General features: G+C 28.4%; 1 protein-coding gene across 2 annotated transcripts in view; it reads right to left on the bottom strand.

Annotated features, from left to right (window-relative positions):
• LOC123290435 (coronin-2B-like) overlaps positions 1–21,624 on the bottom strand; it is a 31,923-nt gene that overhangs the window by 5,071 nt on the left and 5,228 nt on the right. The window contains exons 1-2 of one of the 2 annotated variants that reach the window (XM_044870609.1): positions 17,987–18,099; positions 65–262 (exon numbers count right to left, since the gene is read on the bottom strand). In XM_044870609.1, coding sequence (XP_044726544.1) covers positions 65–262; positions 17,987–18,001 — 213 coding nt within the window. In that variant the 5' untranslated portion in view covers positions 18,002–18,099. Of the gene's footprint in view, positions 1–64; positions 263–17,986; positions 18,100–21,624 lie in introns of those variants that run through there. The other variant, XM_044870608.1, reaches the window with a different exon arrangement.

The raw sequence follows: 21,624 nt of genomic DNA, 5'->3' as shown, positions 1-21,624 counted from the left end.
AATAAAAAAAATTTAAAAATCTCTTAAAATAACGCTTGAATTAATATATAAAGAAAATAATTACATGATCGATAGGTACAACCAAAAATGCACCTCCACCAGCCACTTCAGTAACAACTGCTAAAAATTTTGGATTCACTGCACAAAATTGTGAATCATGTGCATTTTTTGTTATTTTTATATTATCGTAACATCGTTCACGTTTTGCAGGTACACCATAAACATGCCGAAACTTTGAGCTTCGTACGCCACGAAACCATATCTAAAATTCATTTGAAAAAATATGAGTAACAGACAATAGTAATAATAATTCACAATTAATAAGCTTCCATTAATTTGCAATACCCAGATAATTTAATTTGTGCCGAATTCATTCGATTTTCAAAAAAAATGTTAAAATCTTTTTAAGGAACAAATTTGTTTATATATCTTTTACCATTTTAATAGATCGTTTTGGAGTTTGTAATTATGTACTCCAACCCCAAAATAAAGCCTAGAAATTTTAAAAGCTAATTAAAGCCAAATATCTCTTTAAGCGCATTCTAAAAATGAAAAGACACTAAGCCTCTTTTGATATTCATTAAAAATACCACAGGGGCGTCAAAACCAAAATACACCATCGTGCGAAACATCCCTCCGCAACCGAAGTATACAGAAAATAACCGATTTTATTTGTTGATAAATGGAAAATGAACAAAAAATGTCTTGCGAAAGTTTATATGAATGAAACTTTACAGAATGCATAGAAATTAAGGAGTTTTGAATAACTAATTTTCAGATACTAGTCTAAATAACAGCGAATGAAAATAACAGCTCGCGTTAAATCATTGCACGATCTATGACTGGACATTTCTAAAAAGTGAGTGTGTACTTTTCAAACAAGTCTACAGCGTCGAAATAAAAAGGAGAATAATGGCTGGAGATTAATTTCGTATACCAATATTAGATTGATCACATTCCGATTTCTAGCGAGAGTGATCAAAATGAAACTTGAAACATACCTAATATAGCTAAAGACGCCTCGATGTCTTTGCTAAATCTCAAAGACTTTGTTGGTTTAGGCACATTGTATGAATATCGGACCATGAAGTTTCAAAAGACTTCTACATTTATATGAAACATGGAATTTTCAAGAAGATTCCAAAAACCGAGTTATATTGGACAATATTGGAAAAATATATGGACACAATATTGGAAAAAGAGAAATTTTCAACTCCTAAAATTGAGTGAATCATTCTTCGGGAATGGGCCATACTTTTACCTTCGGACCCTTACTAAATTGAATTTAATAAATTCTCATTTGAATAAATATAATTTATTACGAAAATTTAATGAAAAGATTATTTGTCAGGAAAATGTTGATTTCATGTATATCATTTTTTTTATGATAGATTGATTATCAATTTGACAGAAGAGGAAACCAGTACCTACTCTATACAAATATATCAAATTTCATATACACATTTTTTTTTATTAGATATCGTGATTTCAATCGGATAACATAACTCGACCCCATTAAGTCCTTGGATGGGTTTGTACCATTCAAGTTCTATTGCAATCAATATTTCATATTTAGCATTGTAAGCGTAAAATATTTAGATAAATAATCATTGAATTAGTCATACTAAGGACTTTCACTGTCGCCATTTTAGAAACAAACTATCACTTTTTGTATACCAGTGAACGAAGAAAATACCAAAAAAAATTTTTACTAACAATCTATACTTGATTTATTTTACCGATTTTAGCAAAAATATAAAATCGAGTCAATTAAATTGTACTATTAGGTTCGAAAACACAAAATTCAAAAAGGTTGGGCTCGGTAAAATAACTCAAGTACCTATGGGTACCTAACAACTTCACATTAAATTTTTTTTAAGCAATATGTATTATGTAAGTATTCTACTTTTGTTGTTTTTCTCTGAGCGAGTTATATAATTTATGTAATATGTATTGCATATACTATTAAAAAAAATCACATAGTAAGTTGCTACATTTAATTCCGTTGACAAAAATTATGTTTCGCCTCTAGTAACACTCATTTTTTTCGTTTATGATTAACATCATTAGTAACCATGATCCCGCTCGTTATTATAAACATAGAAATAATACAGATAGAAAACGACAAGGGTCTGCTAGCCAGTAAGTGGATGCGATATGCGAAGCGAGAGAGAAGACTGTCAGTGAGTTCTCCTGTGTCTTAGTCATAATCAATTATGTTTTGGCCCCTGACGTGCTAGTGCTCGAAGTATTCATATCTCTATGATTATAAATTATTAATTTTATTTTGAAATGTGACTGCATTTAGGGCTCAAACCACAATATAGTAACCGGGCAAATTGATATAGCGTTTCCTATATCAATTGACAATTACTTCAAACTTCAATTCAATTGATATACGTCAAATGTATATCTAAATCTAAGCACATAAGTAAGTTGTTATTTATATAAGGATATAAGTAAAGTTTGTTAAATAAATATTTGTAACATTAACCTCGATTGTGAATTATATTCTCAACGAGAACAGTGTGAACACAACCTCGGAGAGTAAGTATAGTACCTTACCTATAATAGTTTCTACAAGTTAATATAAGACGTGAAAAAAAATTTTTGATCGACAAAATACTGTTATTTTTACTTTGCATTTCCGCAATATTATTATAAAAAGTGGCTCTCGGATTGGGCCTCCAAATCTGGTTTTGCCCCGGGGCCTTTTCGGTTCTGACTTCACTTCCCTTAAATATTCAAAAAAAAAGTTCGCCGATCTTCTTTTTTAAAAAAATTCGGTTTATTTAACCTTTTAGTCTTAGCACCTAATTTAATATAAATAAAATAATTTTTTGTCGAAATTTGTTTTGTCTCTCACATAGGTACAATTACCTAAACATGGAAAAAGTAAAAATTACGCACTCTAGTTAAGTAATTATCGTATGGAACAACAATTTTTTATTAAATAATTAACAAAATTTTTATTATCTAATATATATTTATCTAAATCATCATACTTCATACATATTATGACTTTCCAATTAACATCAATCTGCTAAAAACCTCACACAACTTCCATGTATCAAAATGAATTCGTAGATGCTCAAGATGGATATTTCCGTTGAAAACTCAACATAGCATTTTTTTGCGATTACAGTGCTTGTTTTATTCTATACAGGTTGTTCCGTAAGTATCGCATATTGAAAAGTCTACTTCCATTTTTTGATCCGATGCACGGATAGTTAGCTATTAATTAAAAAAGGCAGCCAATCAGAAGCATTGTAAATAAAAATTAATACCACTCGACTCTGACTGAGACTGACTAATTAAAGATTTTTGATAGATTTTTAAATAATTTATTTCTATTAAAAAAAATTTAAGTATTGAATAATTAACTTTGATAGCAATAAATTAAAAGATCTCGCCTCTACTGTTTTTTTTCAGTCAGCGAGGAGTGGTTTTAATTTTTAATTACAATGATTCTGATTGGTTGCCTATTTTAATTAATAGCTAACTATCCGTGCAATGGATCAAAAAATGAAAGTGGACTTTTCATCTTAAAATTTTATTTTCTACTTGATGCAACAAAAGCGTGCGGTATTTACGGGACACCCTGTATATGATATTATTTTTATGGGTTTAATTAATTTTGATTTAAAGTTTATTCTGTTTAGAAAAAACTAAAATTAAAAACAGCACAGCAACACTTGAACATAATGTCTTAAGAACTTAGGTTTATGCCTTCAAATCATACAAATGTAATAGTAAGAATTAATTAACTATGTATTTCAGTCTCTACATAGACGTAAAAGAATCGATTCGAATTATTTTATTTAATTATAATAAAAACATATTCTACAATTTATTACAACTTTTTTTCTATATCAATAATTTTTCTTTATTTCCTATCTGAAACTATATAACGGTGGACTAGATATTTGAACTTTCTGTAATACATTTCTTATATGCAATTAACCTAATTAAACCTGAAAAGTACATTGAATTCCACATAGTAATATAACACTGACTTAGGGGTAGGAAGAAGTTTTATTTACTTTATTTCAACCATTTTTAGAATTCTTCTAAATTAAATAGTATTTCTTATTATACAATCATGACGTGCAAACATCTTTATCTAAGAATATTAAGCTTCAAAAAGAGTGTATGGGACCATTCATCAGAGATTTATCGAAATTATTCTCTAATAGGTCAAAATAGGTCATAGAAGTTTGTATAAGAACCCATAGTATCTGGAGAAGCTTGGAAACTAAGACTGGCTCAGTTTTATATTAACTTCGAAGGATAACAATGTTAAAAGCTTGAATGTCAGATATTGGCACAAGCACGACATTCTGGAAAAATTATTTTAGGTCAAGTAATTATAGCAGTCAAACGATATTTTAAAAACCAATTCAATATAAATCCCATGTACTCAATAAATTTTTTGCTAAAAATTTTAACACGACAAAATCATAGACAAAACCATAATCTTATATATTAAAAGGGTTATAGGTTTCATTATTAGAAAACGTCATTTTATCGCGGAAACTTTAATGTCAGAAACGGCTCCAACGATTTTCATGAAACACGATTTACAAAAAAAAAAAATAATAATAATAATAATAATAACAAGCAAAGTTCAGTCATCCAGATACTAGGTTTGATCGTATATGTTTGACAGAAATTGAATAAGGAGCTATAGAAGAATATCAACTCTTTTATGAGTTTTATTAGTCTTTTATGAGTCTGGAGAATGAAAAAAATACTCAAGTGCTGGGAAGAATATAATTGATTTAAAACGTTTTTAAAAGCTTTTATTTAATCTCACTAGTATGAATATCCTGAAATTTTACAATCAATATTTCACACACTTTGTAAATCAGATAACAATGAATTAAGGTAAGAAGGACTTGATTTTGCCATCGCTTCCACCATATTTGATATACATACGTGTTTTAGTCAAAAATACTTTTTTGTCGACAAGCTTTTTTTTAAACTAAAAAGTAGAAAATAATTTTTCTTATAAGCCACTCATGTATGATTAATTATAAAAAAGCTTAAGGCGCTCCAAATCATTCTTCATATTCTAAATTAAGCACGTCCAGCATTTACAAACAGTCATGTATGAGTGAATCATAAGAAAAATTATTTTCCACATTTTAATTCAATAAAAGTTTATCCATAAAAAGTAATTTTATTATAATTTTTTCCCAGTACTTCAATAATAAAAATTTTTAACTTTTTTTTTATAGTTGGATAAGGTATATTCAAATACAACCATAGAAGAGTCGTACACTTAGAAAAAATTGCCGGGTATTAATTAAGAAAATAGTTCATTTTTAATTTAACTCTAAATAAAAACTTTAATATAGTGTTAAAATAAATGAACTTAAAGTTAAATAGACAACTTGTAATGCATTCTTGTATAACAAATATTGTTATTCTTTTATAATACAAATTGATACAATAAATTAAAAATAATTAATTATGTACTGCACTATGTACTTTAATAAAATGTAATGTTTAAAAAAAATTAATTAAACGCAATGATTCATGTCTGACTGGAATATAAAGTATACAAAAAAATATTCATGTGATATGAAATAAAATTAAACGAATAAGATGGCATTTTCTTTTATAATAATTCTGTGATGAATAAATAAATTATATTTTCAACATTTTTATTATATTTCAATTTATTATTAAATAGTTAAGCACCCATTTAAAAAATCTTTAAATTATATAATTGAAAACCAGAAATGACGAGATACTCAATCGATAAATAAGCCCGATTTAGATCAAATTTTAAAATAATTTTATTTGAAGTTATACACATCTTTTTTGCAAAAATGCCCCTTATAATTTACGAAAATTGCAAAAAACCTGAATAATTTTATTTATTCCTCCGGCAGGATAAAAATTATTTTTTAGAATAACTCTAAAAATTGTACTCTAAAAATACAAAAATCGAATCCCTTTAATGATTGAACGAGGGGTAAAATCGTATGAGAAGGTTGATAATCTGTAGCCACTTTTTCAGTTCTCCAAAGACTGGATTTACACGAATATACACGTACTTCAGGACCCCAAAGACTGGATTTACACGAGTAGACACGTACCTATAGTGGCACCAAGGTCGACCAAAAGGTAACTTCCCAAATCTGGAACCAAATTAGATTGGTATTTTTCGGAAATTCTAAACTACTCATCAAATCGTTTAGTGAACCCAATTTTTCTTTTATTTTTTCAATGTTTTGAAAAGTATACTGTCCTATAAAAATTGTAAAATAATCGGGAAAATTTTTTGTCCACGGTTTCAGCTTTTATAGATTTGAATAAAAATTATTTTCTAGAGTAATTTTGCGATAGGTTATATTACGGATCAATTTCAGAAAATTTCAGAAGCTTGTATTCAATGACAAAGCTTTGGTAATAATATAACACTTTTATTATGATTATAAAGCTTCGAAATATTATTAAATCTCTAAGTAAAAATCTCTTTGTCTTAATAACATACAATTTGTTTAAGTATTAAGTTAATTTGTTCAATTAATATATAAAGTGAATAAACTTAGCTAAGTAATTTGCTAATTTTTTCAAACTTGAACATAAGAATTGATTTTGTTCTGTAGCATGGATACTTATTATAAATGCAATTTAAACATATAATTTATATTTGTAAATTAATTAGTTAAAAATTGTAAAATGCAGACATGGATATGATATATTAGATAAATAAAAATGTTTAGTAACAGACGATGTCGACCGGACCGGAAAGACTATTACATAATACACATTACACTACAGCTACACTTACATACAGAAAAATAATTGTACTTAGAAAATATAATAATACAAGCATTGTATAATTATTTTTATTTTAATGAAAGACCGTTTTAATTACATAGTGATTTTTTTTATTCAGACATCAGTAACACTCTTTAAAGAATCAATCAACACAGACACATTAAATTTCAATGCGCCCTAATCGCTAGATCAATTTTTACTTATTGTATACAGAAAAATTATTTTCGCTTTTTTCGCATTATTTCATGTTTTAAGGGCCTCTGTTAAAATTTTTCTGTTTTAGAAGTAAAATATAACTACCTTAAAAAAGATACATTTGGCCAGTAAATACATATTGAATAAGGAGAAATAGAGATCTATTGAAAACTTTTAAACGGTGAGAGATACAGAAAATCTTTAAGAGAAAACAAGATAGTCAGTCATGGAGACTGTCAGCGGAAAACTTTGAACAACTGTGTTTTTTAAAAATTTTTAATGAATTATTAAAATTTCATAATCTGCAAATTGAAATTATTAACGTGTGTATAAAAAACTATTATAAATAATATTAAAAAAAAAAACGTCACCTATGAACAATGTAGAAGTAATGAGAAGTTACCAAGGATCAGAATCGCTTAGTTAACAGTCAATTACACAGCTTTTATTATTATTACATAGGTGTCGTTTTTTCGATTGCAAAAAGTTTTAGTTTCTTAGGTAACATTGTTATATCTGCAGCAATATTCATAGCATGTTAATGACGCGAAACCATAAAATTTTATCCTACCAAATATTATTTATTTAGTTTACACATCAAAATTTTTATTTAATTAAGGCAAACAACTTTTGTTCAAAAGTTTTTTTCATTCTATCAATAGTAAATAGGTCGATAGAAATATTCAACTGAATTCTTTATGTTTTCCTTTAGCTAATGAAATTAAAACAAAGATAATTGGAATTGTGAAAGGACTAAGAATTATCAATTTGGATACGACCTTCCTCATGTAAATGGTCTCACAGTACACAGGAACTAAATGTCTTGAAACTAATTTAAAACATTAATTTTTTTATTTTATTATTACAGTTTTTGACCTTTAATTTTTCAATCGGTTCGTGTGTTAAAGTCGAGAACACTACTGCAGATTTTTTGTATAATAAATGCGCATTTCCATTACAATTTATTAGTCGTCAATATGAATCGGCTAATCATAATTATTATCCTGAGAGATATGCTCTTCGCCGCTAACTTGGTATCATGGACTATTTGATAATAATTTAAAATACAGACAGTCGTTCACTATTTTCTTTAATGTGCTGGTATCTATTTTTTTAGAATTACACTCTAGGCGCAGCAGCCATGGAAAGCCTAAATTTTCTTGATTACCAAACAGATAAGTTTAACAATATTTCAAAAACTAGGTAGGAACTAATCATAGTCTTCATAGAATTTTCGCCTCATTATATGGCCTCAAATGTAGTGGGGGTAAATGTTAGTCATTTCTAATCGAAAACGACATATACCTATACATCGGAAACCGATTCCCTTTTTAGAAGATTCAAATATATATTTTATCCTGCTATGATGATATTTTTTTCATTATTTTATCATTGGGATTAAAAAAATTTAAAAAAACGATTACTAAGTAAATAAATATGTATTAACTCTGGTAAATACAAATCATTGATAAATATAGCATTTAATAATAATATTTATCAACAAGATGTCTTAATAAATTTTTCAAAGTACATTTTATAAGTGGATAGATTAAAATATTATAATTTGTTTTTTTTAAATCCTAATGATCTCACTGGGAATCTTTTTTATTTCTTCTATAAATAAGAAAATCATTTCCCATAAAATGATAAAATGTTCATATTCAGCAACTATAAAAACACTGACTTCTGTTCTGTTAATTAAAGAAATAAAAAAATAATGCATTTAAAATAATCCCACGCACCTACACGACCAAAGTTCCATATTATCAGCACATCAAGGTAAATCAATGATTTAAACGATGATGTAATAAATTCAAGGATTAAATGTTATCTACCTGTCTGTGTAATCAAAACAAAGGACCCCGCACGATTAGAAAAGAAAAAGACTTTCTGAGCTACAGAACTTGGATCAGAATTATCTGAAGAACATTCTGGGGACGGTTTGAAAAATTTTCATACAGGCCATTTTCCTATCTAATCGTACGGGATCCTTTATGAAATTTAGATTTTTATTTTCATACAACGCAAAATATAGAGTATTGTCATTAATTGCCAAGCGAATATTTGTTGAAGACGAACAATAAAAGCATACAAAACATCCATCCCAAATTTGGCAGATTAAAAGCCAAGGATTACCTATCTATCAAATGATCATCGTTGTTATAAGAAAAGTTGGCACAGATTTCGGGAAACAAGCATGAGCAACCAACACCCTCAAATTAATTTTAAAAAAATTGTAAAATTAATTTTTGAAATAGTGATTTTATTCTATGATTTAGGTATTCTATTAATCCGACAAGTCAGTCCGAAGTATTACCGCCCGATTAGAGCCGTTCCACAGGGGAGCATACTCTTTTATTTTAGCGATAAGTTTATATCCTAAAAAATCCACTCGTGAAAACTATAGAAAATTAACCCTAAATTATTTTTTAGGTAAAAAAGTAACTTGTAGTTAATCTACCTTTCTACATTAATCAATACATTACATAGCATACACCCCATAATGGACACATACTGACAACATCATTATATATAAAAATTACGTGTCATGTGGTTTGTGCGCGATGGATTCCTAAACTACTGAACCGATTTTAAATTTGATTAGCACACCGTGTGCATTTTGATCCAATTTGAAAGATAGGGTAGCTTACATCTCAATTTATAGTCGCAATATTATTTTATTGCAAATTATTTTTTATTTTTATTTGTCTATTATTTGACAGTCACAATTATCTGTTAGCAACAGATGATTCTAACAGATGGCGATATCTGTTGACTGGATTGTGTAAGTATCCAATAGATGGCGTTATGTTAAAAATACAAACGTTTCATATAAGCTACAATTTAATAGCATAACCACCACGTTTTGTTGAGACTAAGGTATAACCTAAATTTATTTTGTAATAAACGAAATACAGTGAAATTCATTGTTCTTACTTTTTAAATTTTTGGTGTTAGCATAGCCAACCACGTGCTACTTAGACTGAAGTATTCGCACCGTGCGTGAGTTTTAATGGAGGCGTTTCCATGGTAACGATATACTACTTTAATTATAGAATTGTATGGATGCATATATAATTGTATGGATTGCATTTATGACTTACATTGAAAATTTAATATTATTGTCTCACAAATTTAAATAAATAATTATGATAATTTACATTTAAAAAATAATATTTATGCAATTTGATTTTTTATTTTCACATTTTTTTATGCATTAAGTTTAATGAATTAGTGTTTTTCAATAATTTTAATTTGACATTAACTATAATATTTACATGTAAAGAATTGCAAATTAGTCATAACAGCCTCCTTTAACGCCAAAATATTGCACCGGAAGCGCTGGCATCGATTTTATTGTCCCTACCATGACTACGCACACAACGAATAAATTAAATTTATATTATAGTGAAGATAATACAGTGAAATTATTCCTGCTTTAAAATTATTAGTGCTTTTTAACCAACACTTTTTAATGTATAAGTACAGCATGTAAATCACCTGTGTAATAAAATCTAACTATAGATAGGTACTATTATTAAAATAATGTGAATAAACTCATAACTCTTTCAATATCAATGTATTAGCATGTATTACATATGTATTTATTGATCGAAATAATATACCCAGCTTTTTTATAATAAATGTATATTACCTATTTACCATAATTTTTCTTTAAAAGAGTCAGTTTTTAGCATGAGAAAGAGAATAGAATAATTTTTTATAAATGAAAAGATTTTATTTAGTGCCTTTACAACAGACACCAATCTATTATACAGAGGAACAAGGAACACAGTGAAACAAGCGTAATATTTTTGTCTTCTTCTAGCTAATTTCGAAACGAATTACACAGAATATTTAAAGTCATATTCTTTTAAAGTTTCATATTTTCCTAAAATATTACAATTTCTGTAAAAGTTTCTATTAAGGTTAAAATGTATTATTTCATCAAAAAAAAAGAAGATAATACTCTCTGCTTCAAAATTTTGAATTTTTCATTTCAATGAACGTAGAATTGGAAAATTCATCACTCGCCGTACGCCGATTTTTATTTTTTGCAATTTATTTCTTTCCACATTAAACTTCGAATTATATTAAACTTCAGTAAAATGTATTATTTAATTCTTAGTAATCCAAAAAGACGAGTGAAGGAGGTTAGTTAAATTTTCAATAATGATCCCATCAACATTTAATCTAAAACGATTGTGCAAATTTTTTTCACCCAGATATTATTTTTATCGAAAAAATTAATTGAAAATTATGTTTTTCAACATTTTGCTTCAGCTGCTTCAATAGTTACTGTTTTGTTTAATTAACATTGTGTTAAAGTTCTAAAAAATGGTTAGATATTGTTTTATTTGCAAGGAATATTTTAAAGTAGACATATATCACAGGTTAGTAAAGTTTAATTATTAAATAATATTTATTAAATGGCAATTATGATGTTGTAAATACGCGCCAGGATATTATATTGTATTATCTTATTTGAGAGGTGGTTCTCTCTCTCTGTTGCCAATTCTGGTTTGAAATTTTGAAAGGCCCAACGAGACATTTTTTTAGAGATAAGCTCAAAAACATTTCGTGTTTGTTTTTGAGACATGCATACATATACATACAATCCGCTACACGAGCGCCATAACTGCCCCCTTGTCAGCCATAAGAAATTGTGCTCCTTTACTTCTACACTCCATAGGTCCAAGGAAACTTTTTTCTGGAATTAAACTCAAAAAACATTTCGGGTTTACTTTTGAGTTGTCATGTTTTTTTTTTTTTTTTTTTGATAAGGTATTTTTTTCACACCGTGAATTAAACATTATTCATAAATGATTAATATAAATTAATACCTACATTAAACATTACAAAATTGCAACGTCAACGTACATAATAACTCATAAATAAATGACTATTTTATGATGAAAGTTGAAAGGTATTAGATATAGATATAGGGACAATGACATTTACGGATGTACGCTGTACGCTCGTTATACGGATTTATAATATAAAATTAGTTCAATTAGTTTTTATTTAATTTCATTCAGATGTAGGTATTAATTATTATTATAATATAATCATTTTTTGTTCTGTATCAACGCTGAATTTTAGACAATTTCTAAATATTTTTTTACCGAATCTAATAGCAGGTACCTATTATTTGTGTTCCCAAAGAGGTTTCTACTTTTCTCGAGAAGAAAGATAGTTAGGACATTCTACTTTTAAATGAATAATATTAACAAAAAGCCCCTTTGCCCCTTTTTAACCGACGAAAAAACAAAACGGAGAAGGTTCTCAAGTTGACGAGTATATTTTTATTAATGTATGATCACGCATAACTTTATACAGAGTAGTCTGATTTTAATAATTCTTTTTTTATTGGATAAGGTATAAAGTTGGTAAAATTTGGAAAAAAAATTCCTACCCTAAGGGTGGAAAAATATTGATGATTTATTGTTCACTCACAGATTTTAATACTGAATTTTGTAGTAGACTGAAAAGTGTAAAATAAAAAATTTTTGTAAAAAATAGAAACGACAAAAAATTTACAAAAAATTCAAGTATCGACTGAAATCAATAATTTCCTTGTGAGCAATTACGTTTTGAAATCTAAGCCAACCATATCTTCAGCTAATACAAAATGCTAATACATTCGCATCGACTTCAAAACATAACTGCTCACAATAGTCGCGTCATTTTAGCATTTCTAATAAAAAAATTTTGTGGGCCCCTATCGGGAAAATTTTCGATATACTCCCCTCTCCTGAAGTAATTCGACTCCCGCTGACCTAGTACAGCAATATTCTTTAAATATTCAACAAAATGAACCAAAAAAGTAAACTCAGGAGTTTTCGGGATCGCTGATCACGGTTCCGAAGTCAGAATTTTGATATACTCCAACTCTCCTGGAGCAATTTCCCCCGCTGGTCCAAAACAGCAACTGTAAATATTCGACAAAATTATAAATTATGTAAGAGGGAGGGACTGACTTCGACTTCTGACTTCGGAATCATAATCAGCAAGCCTAAAAACTCCCAAATTTATTTTTTTTGGTTTATTTTGTTAAATATTATCAAATTTTTAAAATTTTCAAAAATCATCAAAGATATGGATTCCAATAATTGGTTTATTTGGCCAATAGCAATGTCCAAACTTTCTAGCGGCACCAAGTTAGATGTAGATTTTGATCTATGCACCTTCCAGAACATTAAAAAAAACTGGCCCAATTGTTTGAGGTGCATAAAAATTCCTCATGTTACACTTTTTTCGTCTAAAATGATTCGTCTACAAGGAAAGTATTGATTTGGTCGATACTTATATTATTTTTTACTTTTTTGTACATTTTTCGTCGGTTCTATTTTTGCAAAAATTTTTTATTTATTAATTTTTATCTTATCATCAAAAGTTTTATATTTAAAATACTTTGAAACTAGAGTATGATAACGTTTTTAATCATTTTCGTGTTCAAATTCTTCGGAAAACATCTAAGGAATCGAGTTTTTAGCTAAAAACCTTTTGAGTCAGAAATAATATGGAGCCCCAATAAATCGGGTAAGGACATATACCGGACAGAAATTATTTAACATTTTCAAACTCTAAAGGCGCAATTTTACGGGCGATATGTGGCTCGATGTTCGTTGTCAAGTGTTGCTTATTGTAAGCGTGCGACAACGTAACACAAAATTCAATTAAATTTGTCCAGATTCCATGTTGCTACAAGCCGCACCGTTCACTGTTGGATAGACGACGGACGGCACTGTTCAACTTGTAGCATGCGGCAAGGAGACATATTTTTGTCGCTTTGTTTTCCCTCTATCCCTATTTAAAGACCATGTGTAACATACTTCAATGGCGCATAGGCATACTACATGTCGCCTCAGTGAAATTGCGCCTTAAGTGGTTTGAAAATTAAAATCCTAAATTTTGAAGATAAGGAGTAAAATGTATTTTCCCAAGCAATGTATAAAAGAAGAAACTACATTAACCTCATGATAACTTTTGTCCCATATATGGGACAAAATAATTTACAACCGTTGAGCACTATTGACAGATGAAAAAATTTAGTTTTTCTTAAATTTTGAGTTGAATATTAAATTAATCGATAATTTGAAAGTTCAAAAAAAAGAAGTTAACCTAATAGTTTTTCAAAATTTCCCGTACATGGCACATAAAATATCATGGTTTGTGATTTTTCGTCATTTAAAATTAGAAATGAATGTCCCATATTTAGGACAAAAGTTATCAAGTGATGTAAAAATGAACTAAGTGGCTGGTTATCATGAGGTTAAGAACCTCAAGAACTGTTCATTTGCCATCTCTGGTACAAAAAATTAAATTTGTTTCGAATTAGCTAAAATTGAACCCCTATCAAATTTAAAACAAATTTAAGTATGTAATACAAAGTAATTAATTGAATTAATACTATTAAATCCTATACCCATATGCTATAATGTGTTACTTATGTAGGTATTACAAAGTATAATCTACAACATTTAGTTAGCTCATTGTTACTTAATTAATTCATACATATACTTAATTATTCTTTTATTATTCATAGTAACAAACATACAATAATTATTTGTTATCCGTTAGATTCATTTCAGTGATTTTTTTCATAATATATGATTGTACTACCATGTACGCAATATTATAACAAGCTGTGTATACGATCTTTAAAGGTAAGACCTGTAACTTTCAGATTAAAAGTCAATAGAGAAATTGCATGTTTTAATACCATGTATATATGTTACACCATGTGTGTTTGTATCATCTAGGCATATACATATCTGTAGTATGACAGAATACATCAGTTTAGTAATGCATCTAAGCGAGAGGTATTATATACATGTGTTGTAAGACTACAGATACGATACGACAGATCTTCTGTTGTATGCATGCAGAGAGTGGGAGTTTTGTTGCATACAAATATTATTAATTGATTTGAAAACTCCCACTTTCCAAGCGTCTTACAACTAATGTTCAATACATGTATATAATACCTCTCGCTTAGATGCCTTACTAAACGGCCTGCCTAGATGGTACAAACACACATGGTATATATCAAGGTATACTAAGTTTAGTCTCAAGTTTGTAACGCTTAAAAATATTGATGTTATGAACAAAATTTTGGGATAGGTGTTCATAAAATCACCTAATTAGTCCATTTTCGGTTGTCTGTCTGCCTGTCTGTCAACACGATAACTCAAAAACAAAAAAATGATATCAAGATGAGAAAATGAGTAACATAGGTTAATTGGGTCTTGGGTCTATAGGACCCATCTTGTAAACCGTTAGAGATAGAACAAAAGTTTCCGTGTAAAAAATGTTCCTTAAAAAAATAAACAATTTTTGCTTGAAACATATTTTCGTAAACGTCACTGTTTACCGTCGAGGGTGCAAATTATGACAAAACTTTGGTGTCAATTTTTCCCAAAACTATAAAAGATACGGAGTTGAAAATTTCCAAGAAGCTTCAACTAGTAGTTTTATGAAAAATTCTTGAAAAATAGAAAACAATTCTAGAAACTTCTTTCGAAAGTGTTTAAGTGTCAAGCCTAAATCCACCACTGATTAATAGTAGAAACATATTTTGGTACGGGTGTTACAAAATTTCCTAATTATTCAAATTCTACCAGTCCGTCTCCCTGCCTGTCTATTATCACGATATTTCTAATACGAAGAGACGATTAGTAGAAATTTTAATAAGCGGGTCCTAGACGATAACACAATTAACAGCGTAACGTATACCTATGGTAGGGGAAGAGAGAGCAAGGGAGTTGAAGGCTATCAGCGGTGGTCTATACTTTTAAACCCAGCGAAGCTAATATTTTTCATAAATGATTATAACATTTATGACACCTCACCTCCTTACGTAAAAAATATCACAATTTTTGTTATTTTGTTTCCGTGATGAATACAATATTTTTGGTATCAGAAAGTTAAAAAAAAAATGTTTTATTAATAACTAAAAACATAATAATAACATTTCGCTATAAATCTTTTGTTGTAGTGATGAGATATATTTTTTTATATGATGCGCGGTAAATAGGTGTGTGTTTGTATGATGCTACTTTTTATTATTCTTGTGTATTGTTTTAAAATATAATAGTTTTTTTTATTTAGATGCATTTAAGATATTAATTTTTTAATAAAGTACAGTGTAAACTATATACTTTGTTCGGCGATATAAAGAAGGATGTTCCTAAAACACCGGATCAAACAGAAACTATGAATTCCTTACGCACTTCTAAGTGAAAAGTTTTTACGCATTATCGTTTTAAATTTGAAAAATTTCTCGACTAAAATTAGGTAACTTTTTATAATAAGAAAAGTTGTAGGAAATAAAGTTTACTATAATTTATCTTCAGGTCAATTGTTTTAGTTTTCTACCACATAAGTACTAAGAGAGAAATTTGCGCAATTCTAGACTATAAACTTAGCGAAAGAATGGTCTCATGATAAATTTTAGTAAACTTTATTTCCCACAACTTTGCTTATTAAAAAATTTACGATATGCTAATATTAGTCGAGAAATTAAAATTAAAGACGATTATGAATGCAGCCTACATCGTTAACAGTGCGCCTGATCGAAAAACGCCAAAGGGCTTTTGATCTTAAAATTTCGTTTATGTTACGTAATAATTTTAAACTTATTCTGTTACGTTAAATCATCGATGTTACGTAATAATTTTAATTATGTATGCATATATATTTCTATAGAAATATGTATAGGTACACAGGCTTTTGTATTTTAAGATTACTACGTCACGAACACAGTGCAATTTGCCTAAATAACGTTTGTAATCTGTGAATTCTTTTGTATATTCATTTTAATAAACTTAATTTAAATGATTATACATAACTTTAAAAAAAAAATTCTATTTGGCGAAGTTCGATATTATTTATGATAAAGAATTGAAATGAAAAACAAAAATTGATTATTTTTGTATGATTATTATTAATTGTTTTTATTCAGCAACCCAATTATATCAAAAATTTCTCATATAGTTCTGACACATTTATGAATAATTTTTCATATATAAAATGACTTTCTTATTTTTTTGTTATAAGATTTCGTTCAAAAAATGGCAAAAGATAAACAAAAATAATTTTAATATCGAAACTGTTAGGAAAAATAAACAACTTTCTTTTGATTCATTTTGCAAATTTACAACAAATCGAATGAATTCTAGACAGTTGGGAGTGTACTCAGATAATAGTCCTACCGAGTTCACTTGCCCGAAACCTGGGGAATGGAGTTATTAAACAAATTCGCTGGAAATTTTGCTTTGCTTCCTTGAAAGCGAAATAACTCGTAAATGGTGCTCTATGGAACTATAGAAAAACATCTAAGGAACAAAAACATAATACCAGTATCCTAAAGTGCACTATTTACGAGTTATGTCGCTTACCAGGAAGCAAAAAAAAATTCCCAGCCGAATTTGTTTAATAACTCCAGTTCTCAGGTTCCAAGCGAGTGAATTATGTGAGTAAATCCCCCCCTTTCTCCCAGCGATTAAAAAACTTCTGATCTGTAATCGACAACAACACGTAAGCCGTATCTTTTTCCGTTATTCTATGGAGCTACATCAGTTTTTTAATTAATGTTCAAAACTTTTGGTCCGATTGTTATAAAATTATTTTCGAGCAATTAATTTTGCTTTGAAATACAACTAAAAATTAATTTTGTTTGATTTCTTTTCATTTCGTTAACGATAAAAGGTCAAACAAAATCAAACGTTTCGTCATTATATTTAAGACTTCTTCAAGCTCTGACAGAAATACAAGTAATAATTTTGTTATAATTCGAAAAAAATGTAATAATATTAATAATATTATTCGATCGCACTATCGAAAAAGTATCTTTTTGTCTTTAATATGAAAATCGAACAATTATTTTGATCCAGAAATAAAATTTTATGATTCTAAACTAATACTAGTGTTAGTAAAGATCTGTAGATTAAATTTAATGTTAAGAGTAAAAAAAAATTAGAAATAAATTTACCTGTGAATTTGTCATTGTGATTATAGAAGAAATAAATCGAATATACGTGTATGTTTTTCGATTTAAAAATTAAATTATTTTGCAGACTTTACAATTGTAATTATAATACAATATTTATAATCAAATCAAGTGTAGAACAATACAGTAGATACAATGGATTTTTTTATTTTATTTGCATGCAAATAATAACACAACACCGCAACAAACAAATACAAAAATCAGCAACAACCAATTATTATTTATAATAAAATCACAGAATATACACACAGAAAATAATACTAAACAAATTTTTCACAACTTTTCAGGTAAACGTTTTTTTTTTTTATCGTACTTTGTATGAACGCATTCACAAAATACATTTAAAGCTGTAAAAAAAAAAAATTAAAAAATAATAATAATAAATAAAAAAATAATTATTGTCTTTGAAACAACAGTAGTCACAACTGTTGCGTACAAAATTATAAGAACTATTAAAAACTGAAATTATAAAAATAAATTACTTTCAAAAACGCTAATATACATAGTTTAATCGTTATTTTATTTTTTTTATTAAAAAAAAAAGGGAAATTTTATATTAAAATATATTAATTAACTAATTAAATAATATTGATTAATTATAATAATTATTACAAATAAGTACACGTAAAAAGCATCAAGCGTTGCAGAAAATTTACAAAATATTAGTTAATTGAAATTTTACAAAAAAATCAAATATTGTTAAAGGTGTTTATGTGTGTATTACGTAAAAAGATGGAATAGTTCAATATGCCGCTTATTTTAAGATGAGTCCGATACAAATTTTTTATTTTGATTGATTAAGAGCTTTTAGGAACTTTATATTAATTTTCTGAAAAAATATAATTATGTATCCCAACCAATTTACAAAAACACATCCCATGTATTCGCCTTAGTTTGTATAACAACGCGTAAATTTAATATTAAATTTCTAACAAGACTTCATGGGGTTTACATGAGAGAGAAATTTAAATTTTATGAAAAAGTCATCCTTCATAAAAAGAATTACCATAAACAAATCCATTACCAGCAGGGCCGGATTAACCTATATCGGAACCCATATGAATTCTCCGGGGCTCCCCGATAATCAGACAATGAGACAATAGGCCTTTTTATCATGTCATAAGCGCAAGTGCAGCGTTTATTTTTAATATTTTCAATAAGTAGGACTAAGATAGAAGATATTTGTTATTCATTTTATCACATTGGTTATAAATCATTTGGTACGAAACAAAAGTGAATCGTGATTTTAAAATGAAAAGCCCTATAAGACGCAGTGTAGTTTTTTTTTGTTTTTTGTTTTTTTTTTTTTTTTGCTTGTTTTTATAAATAAACTTGGCATTCCCCCCCCCCCTGTGGTGACCTACACGTAAAACGTTGTCTTTCCTCCCAATTTTTTTGTCTTTTCCTTTTTTTTTTTACTATGCTTAAATCACCTTAGCGCTCCCTTTTCGTACTAATTTTCCTTTTTTGTCTTTTCCTAGTCTACTGGTTGTCTAAACCACGAAAAATATAAAAAAATTTCTTTTGATCTCGGCTCTATTTGGAGTCCTTTGACTTGCCGGCACTTAGATCTCCCAGAACTCGCTTCTCTCGAATGATATTTAAAATTAAAACCCCTTATAGTCTGATCAGCAATTTAATCTTATTTTCGTAATAGGCGAGAGCGAATTTTGGTAACTATGGAAATGCATTTTTAACAACTAGTGGCGGCTGGTAAAGTACATATATTCATTTAGCCAAGTCATATATTATCAAATTATTATCCCTACATATTATAAATAAGAAATTAAGATTGTTTGTTTCTTTGAAAAATTTAATGTATCTTTGACATTTTACTACGCCATCTATGAACATCATTTTAAAGCTAAATTAAATATTTTTGTAAACAATGGTTAACGAGATACAATTTATGGCCATCTGTTCTGATATACTTAATGAATTATGACTATTTTAATTATGACGATTTAAAATAGAAACTTTACATATATTTTACCAGCATAAAACAATCCCTATCCCTCCTTCCAGTGTAATGGGAGGGAGATAAGTGACGGCAAGGGAGGTGAAGGCTATAACGCGGTGGTCTTTAAATAAAATCCATAAATGCAGTTGAGTCTCGATAATCAGAACACTTTTCGTTGATTTTTTTTCTCCACACCCAACTTTTTTCTGCCATATCAGTTTTACCAATTGATAGCAATTCCTCTATTATACTTCTATATTCAATGGTCTAAACAAAGACTGATATATAGAAATCATACTTTCTTGATACGTAAGCACGATTTTTTATGAAGCATGACTTTTTTTCGTAAAAATTAAAAAAAAAAAAAATAACAAAATTATTTCATAATTTTCAAATATTTGGTCTGTTTTAATAGAAAACTAAAAAAAATGTTTGTATTATAGGAGGCAACCAATGTGGAAAGTAAAAAAACTTTTATTTTATTAAATCCTTCTAATCAAACATTCTTAATCTATTATGTTTAACGTAAAATTCCTAAATTTTTAGCGTGCATGTTAATTATATTAGATTAAAACTAAAGGTTTAGTTAATTATACTATAATAATGCAGCAGCTACGATTATAGTATGTACAAGTTTTAATTGGTTAGGTTAAATCCATAGCCGAGTGAGATAAGGCGTCCTTACTTGCTTTGACTATTCGACTTGCTTTGAAGAGTTTGCGGGTTCGAATCCAAGCAGCGGCAGTGTGAACAAAATAATTAATGGGGTGGTAAATAGATCACACTGTCATTGCTTGGATAAGAACGAAGTAACTGGCTCCATCCACATCATAAAATTAATTGTATATTCGATGTAATTTAACAAATAAATAAAGATTAAAAATTATGATGCGGGTGTGCATGTGGTTATAGACGTGGTCTGAGAAACGCAGGTTAAACCCCATTATTATTACTATTATTATATGTACAAGTTTACAGAGATAAAATATAAATATATCAGTTGAAATTTGAACATCGAATTTTTTCGGGATTTCGATACTTCGATTACTTCGTTCGAGGAAGTAAAAAAAAATAGAGCATCAATCAAAAGACAGAATGACTCGCAACTTTAGGGTGGGGTATTACACGACCAGAAATTTTTTGTGGATATCCCTACGTCAGTATCGGTGGGAACGCCATACGGATTTGACCATTGAGGAAATAGTAACATTAACAATAGTTATGGCGGACGAATCAATGCAGTATAGGCGTCAGGCCATACTGGTTGGTGATACCCACAATACACCGGACGGATAACCCTATTCAATACTGTAATATTACTTATTCTAACATAGATATTATTAGTATCTGTCTCTATACCATACCAACATTGTAGTAAATGCCATACATTTGTTACTGTGTAGATCTTTATAACAAAAATCAATTACCAAAATTACCAATTACTAAAAAGCCTACCAAAGGACTCGGCGCACAATACATTGATTTTTGGTTTCGGTTAAAATTTTTTGTAAACTATGTATTAAGACTTATAGACTCAACCCTCAAAAACCCTTATCTTCCGAGCTACAGCCCTTCAAAGGTTATGCCTACACGAGATATTGATTTTTGGTTTAGGTTAAAATTTTTTTTTAAACTGTGAATATTAAGGTAGTTTTGATCA

Source organism: Chrysoperla carnea, chromosome 1 (assembly GCF_905475395.1).
Source record: "Chrysoperla carnea chromosome 1, inChrCarn1.1, whole genome shotgun sequence".
NCBI classification, from domain to species: Eukaryota; Metazoa; Arthropoda; class Insecta; order Neuroptera; family Chrysopidae; genus Chrysoperla; species Chrysoperla carnea.
The sequence above is the reverse complement of the archived record's forward strand: the minus strand, read 5'-3'. Positions and strand labels throughout refer to the sequence as shown.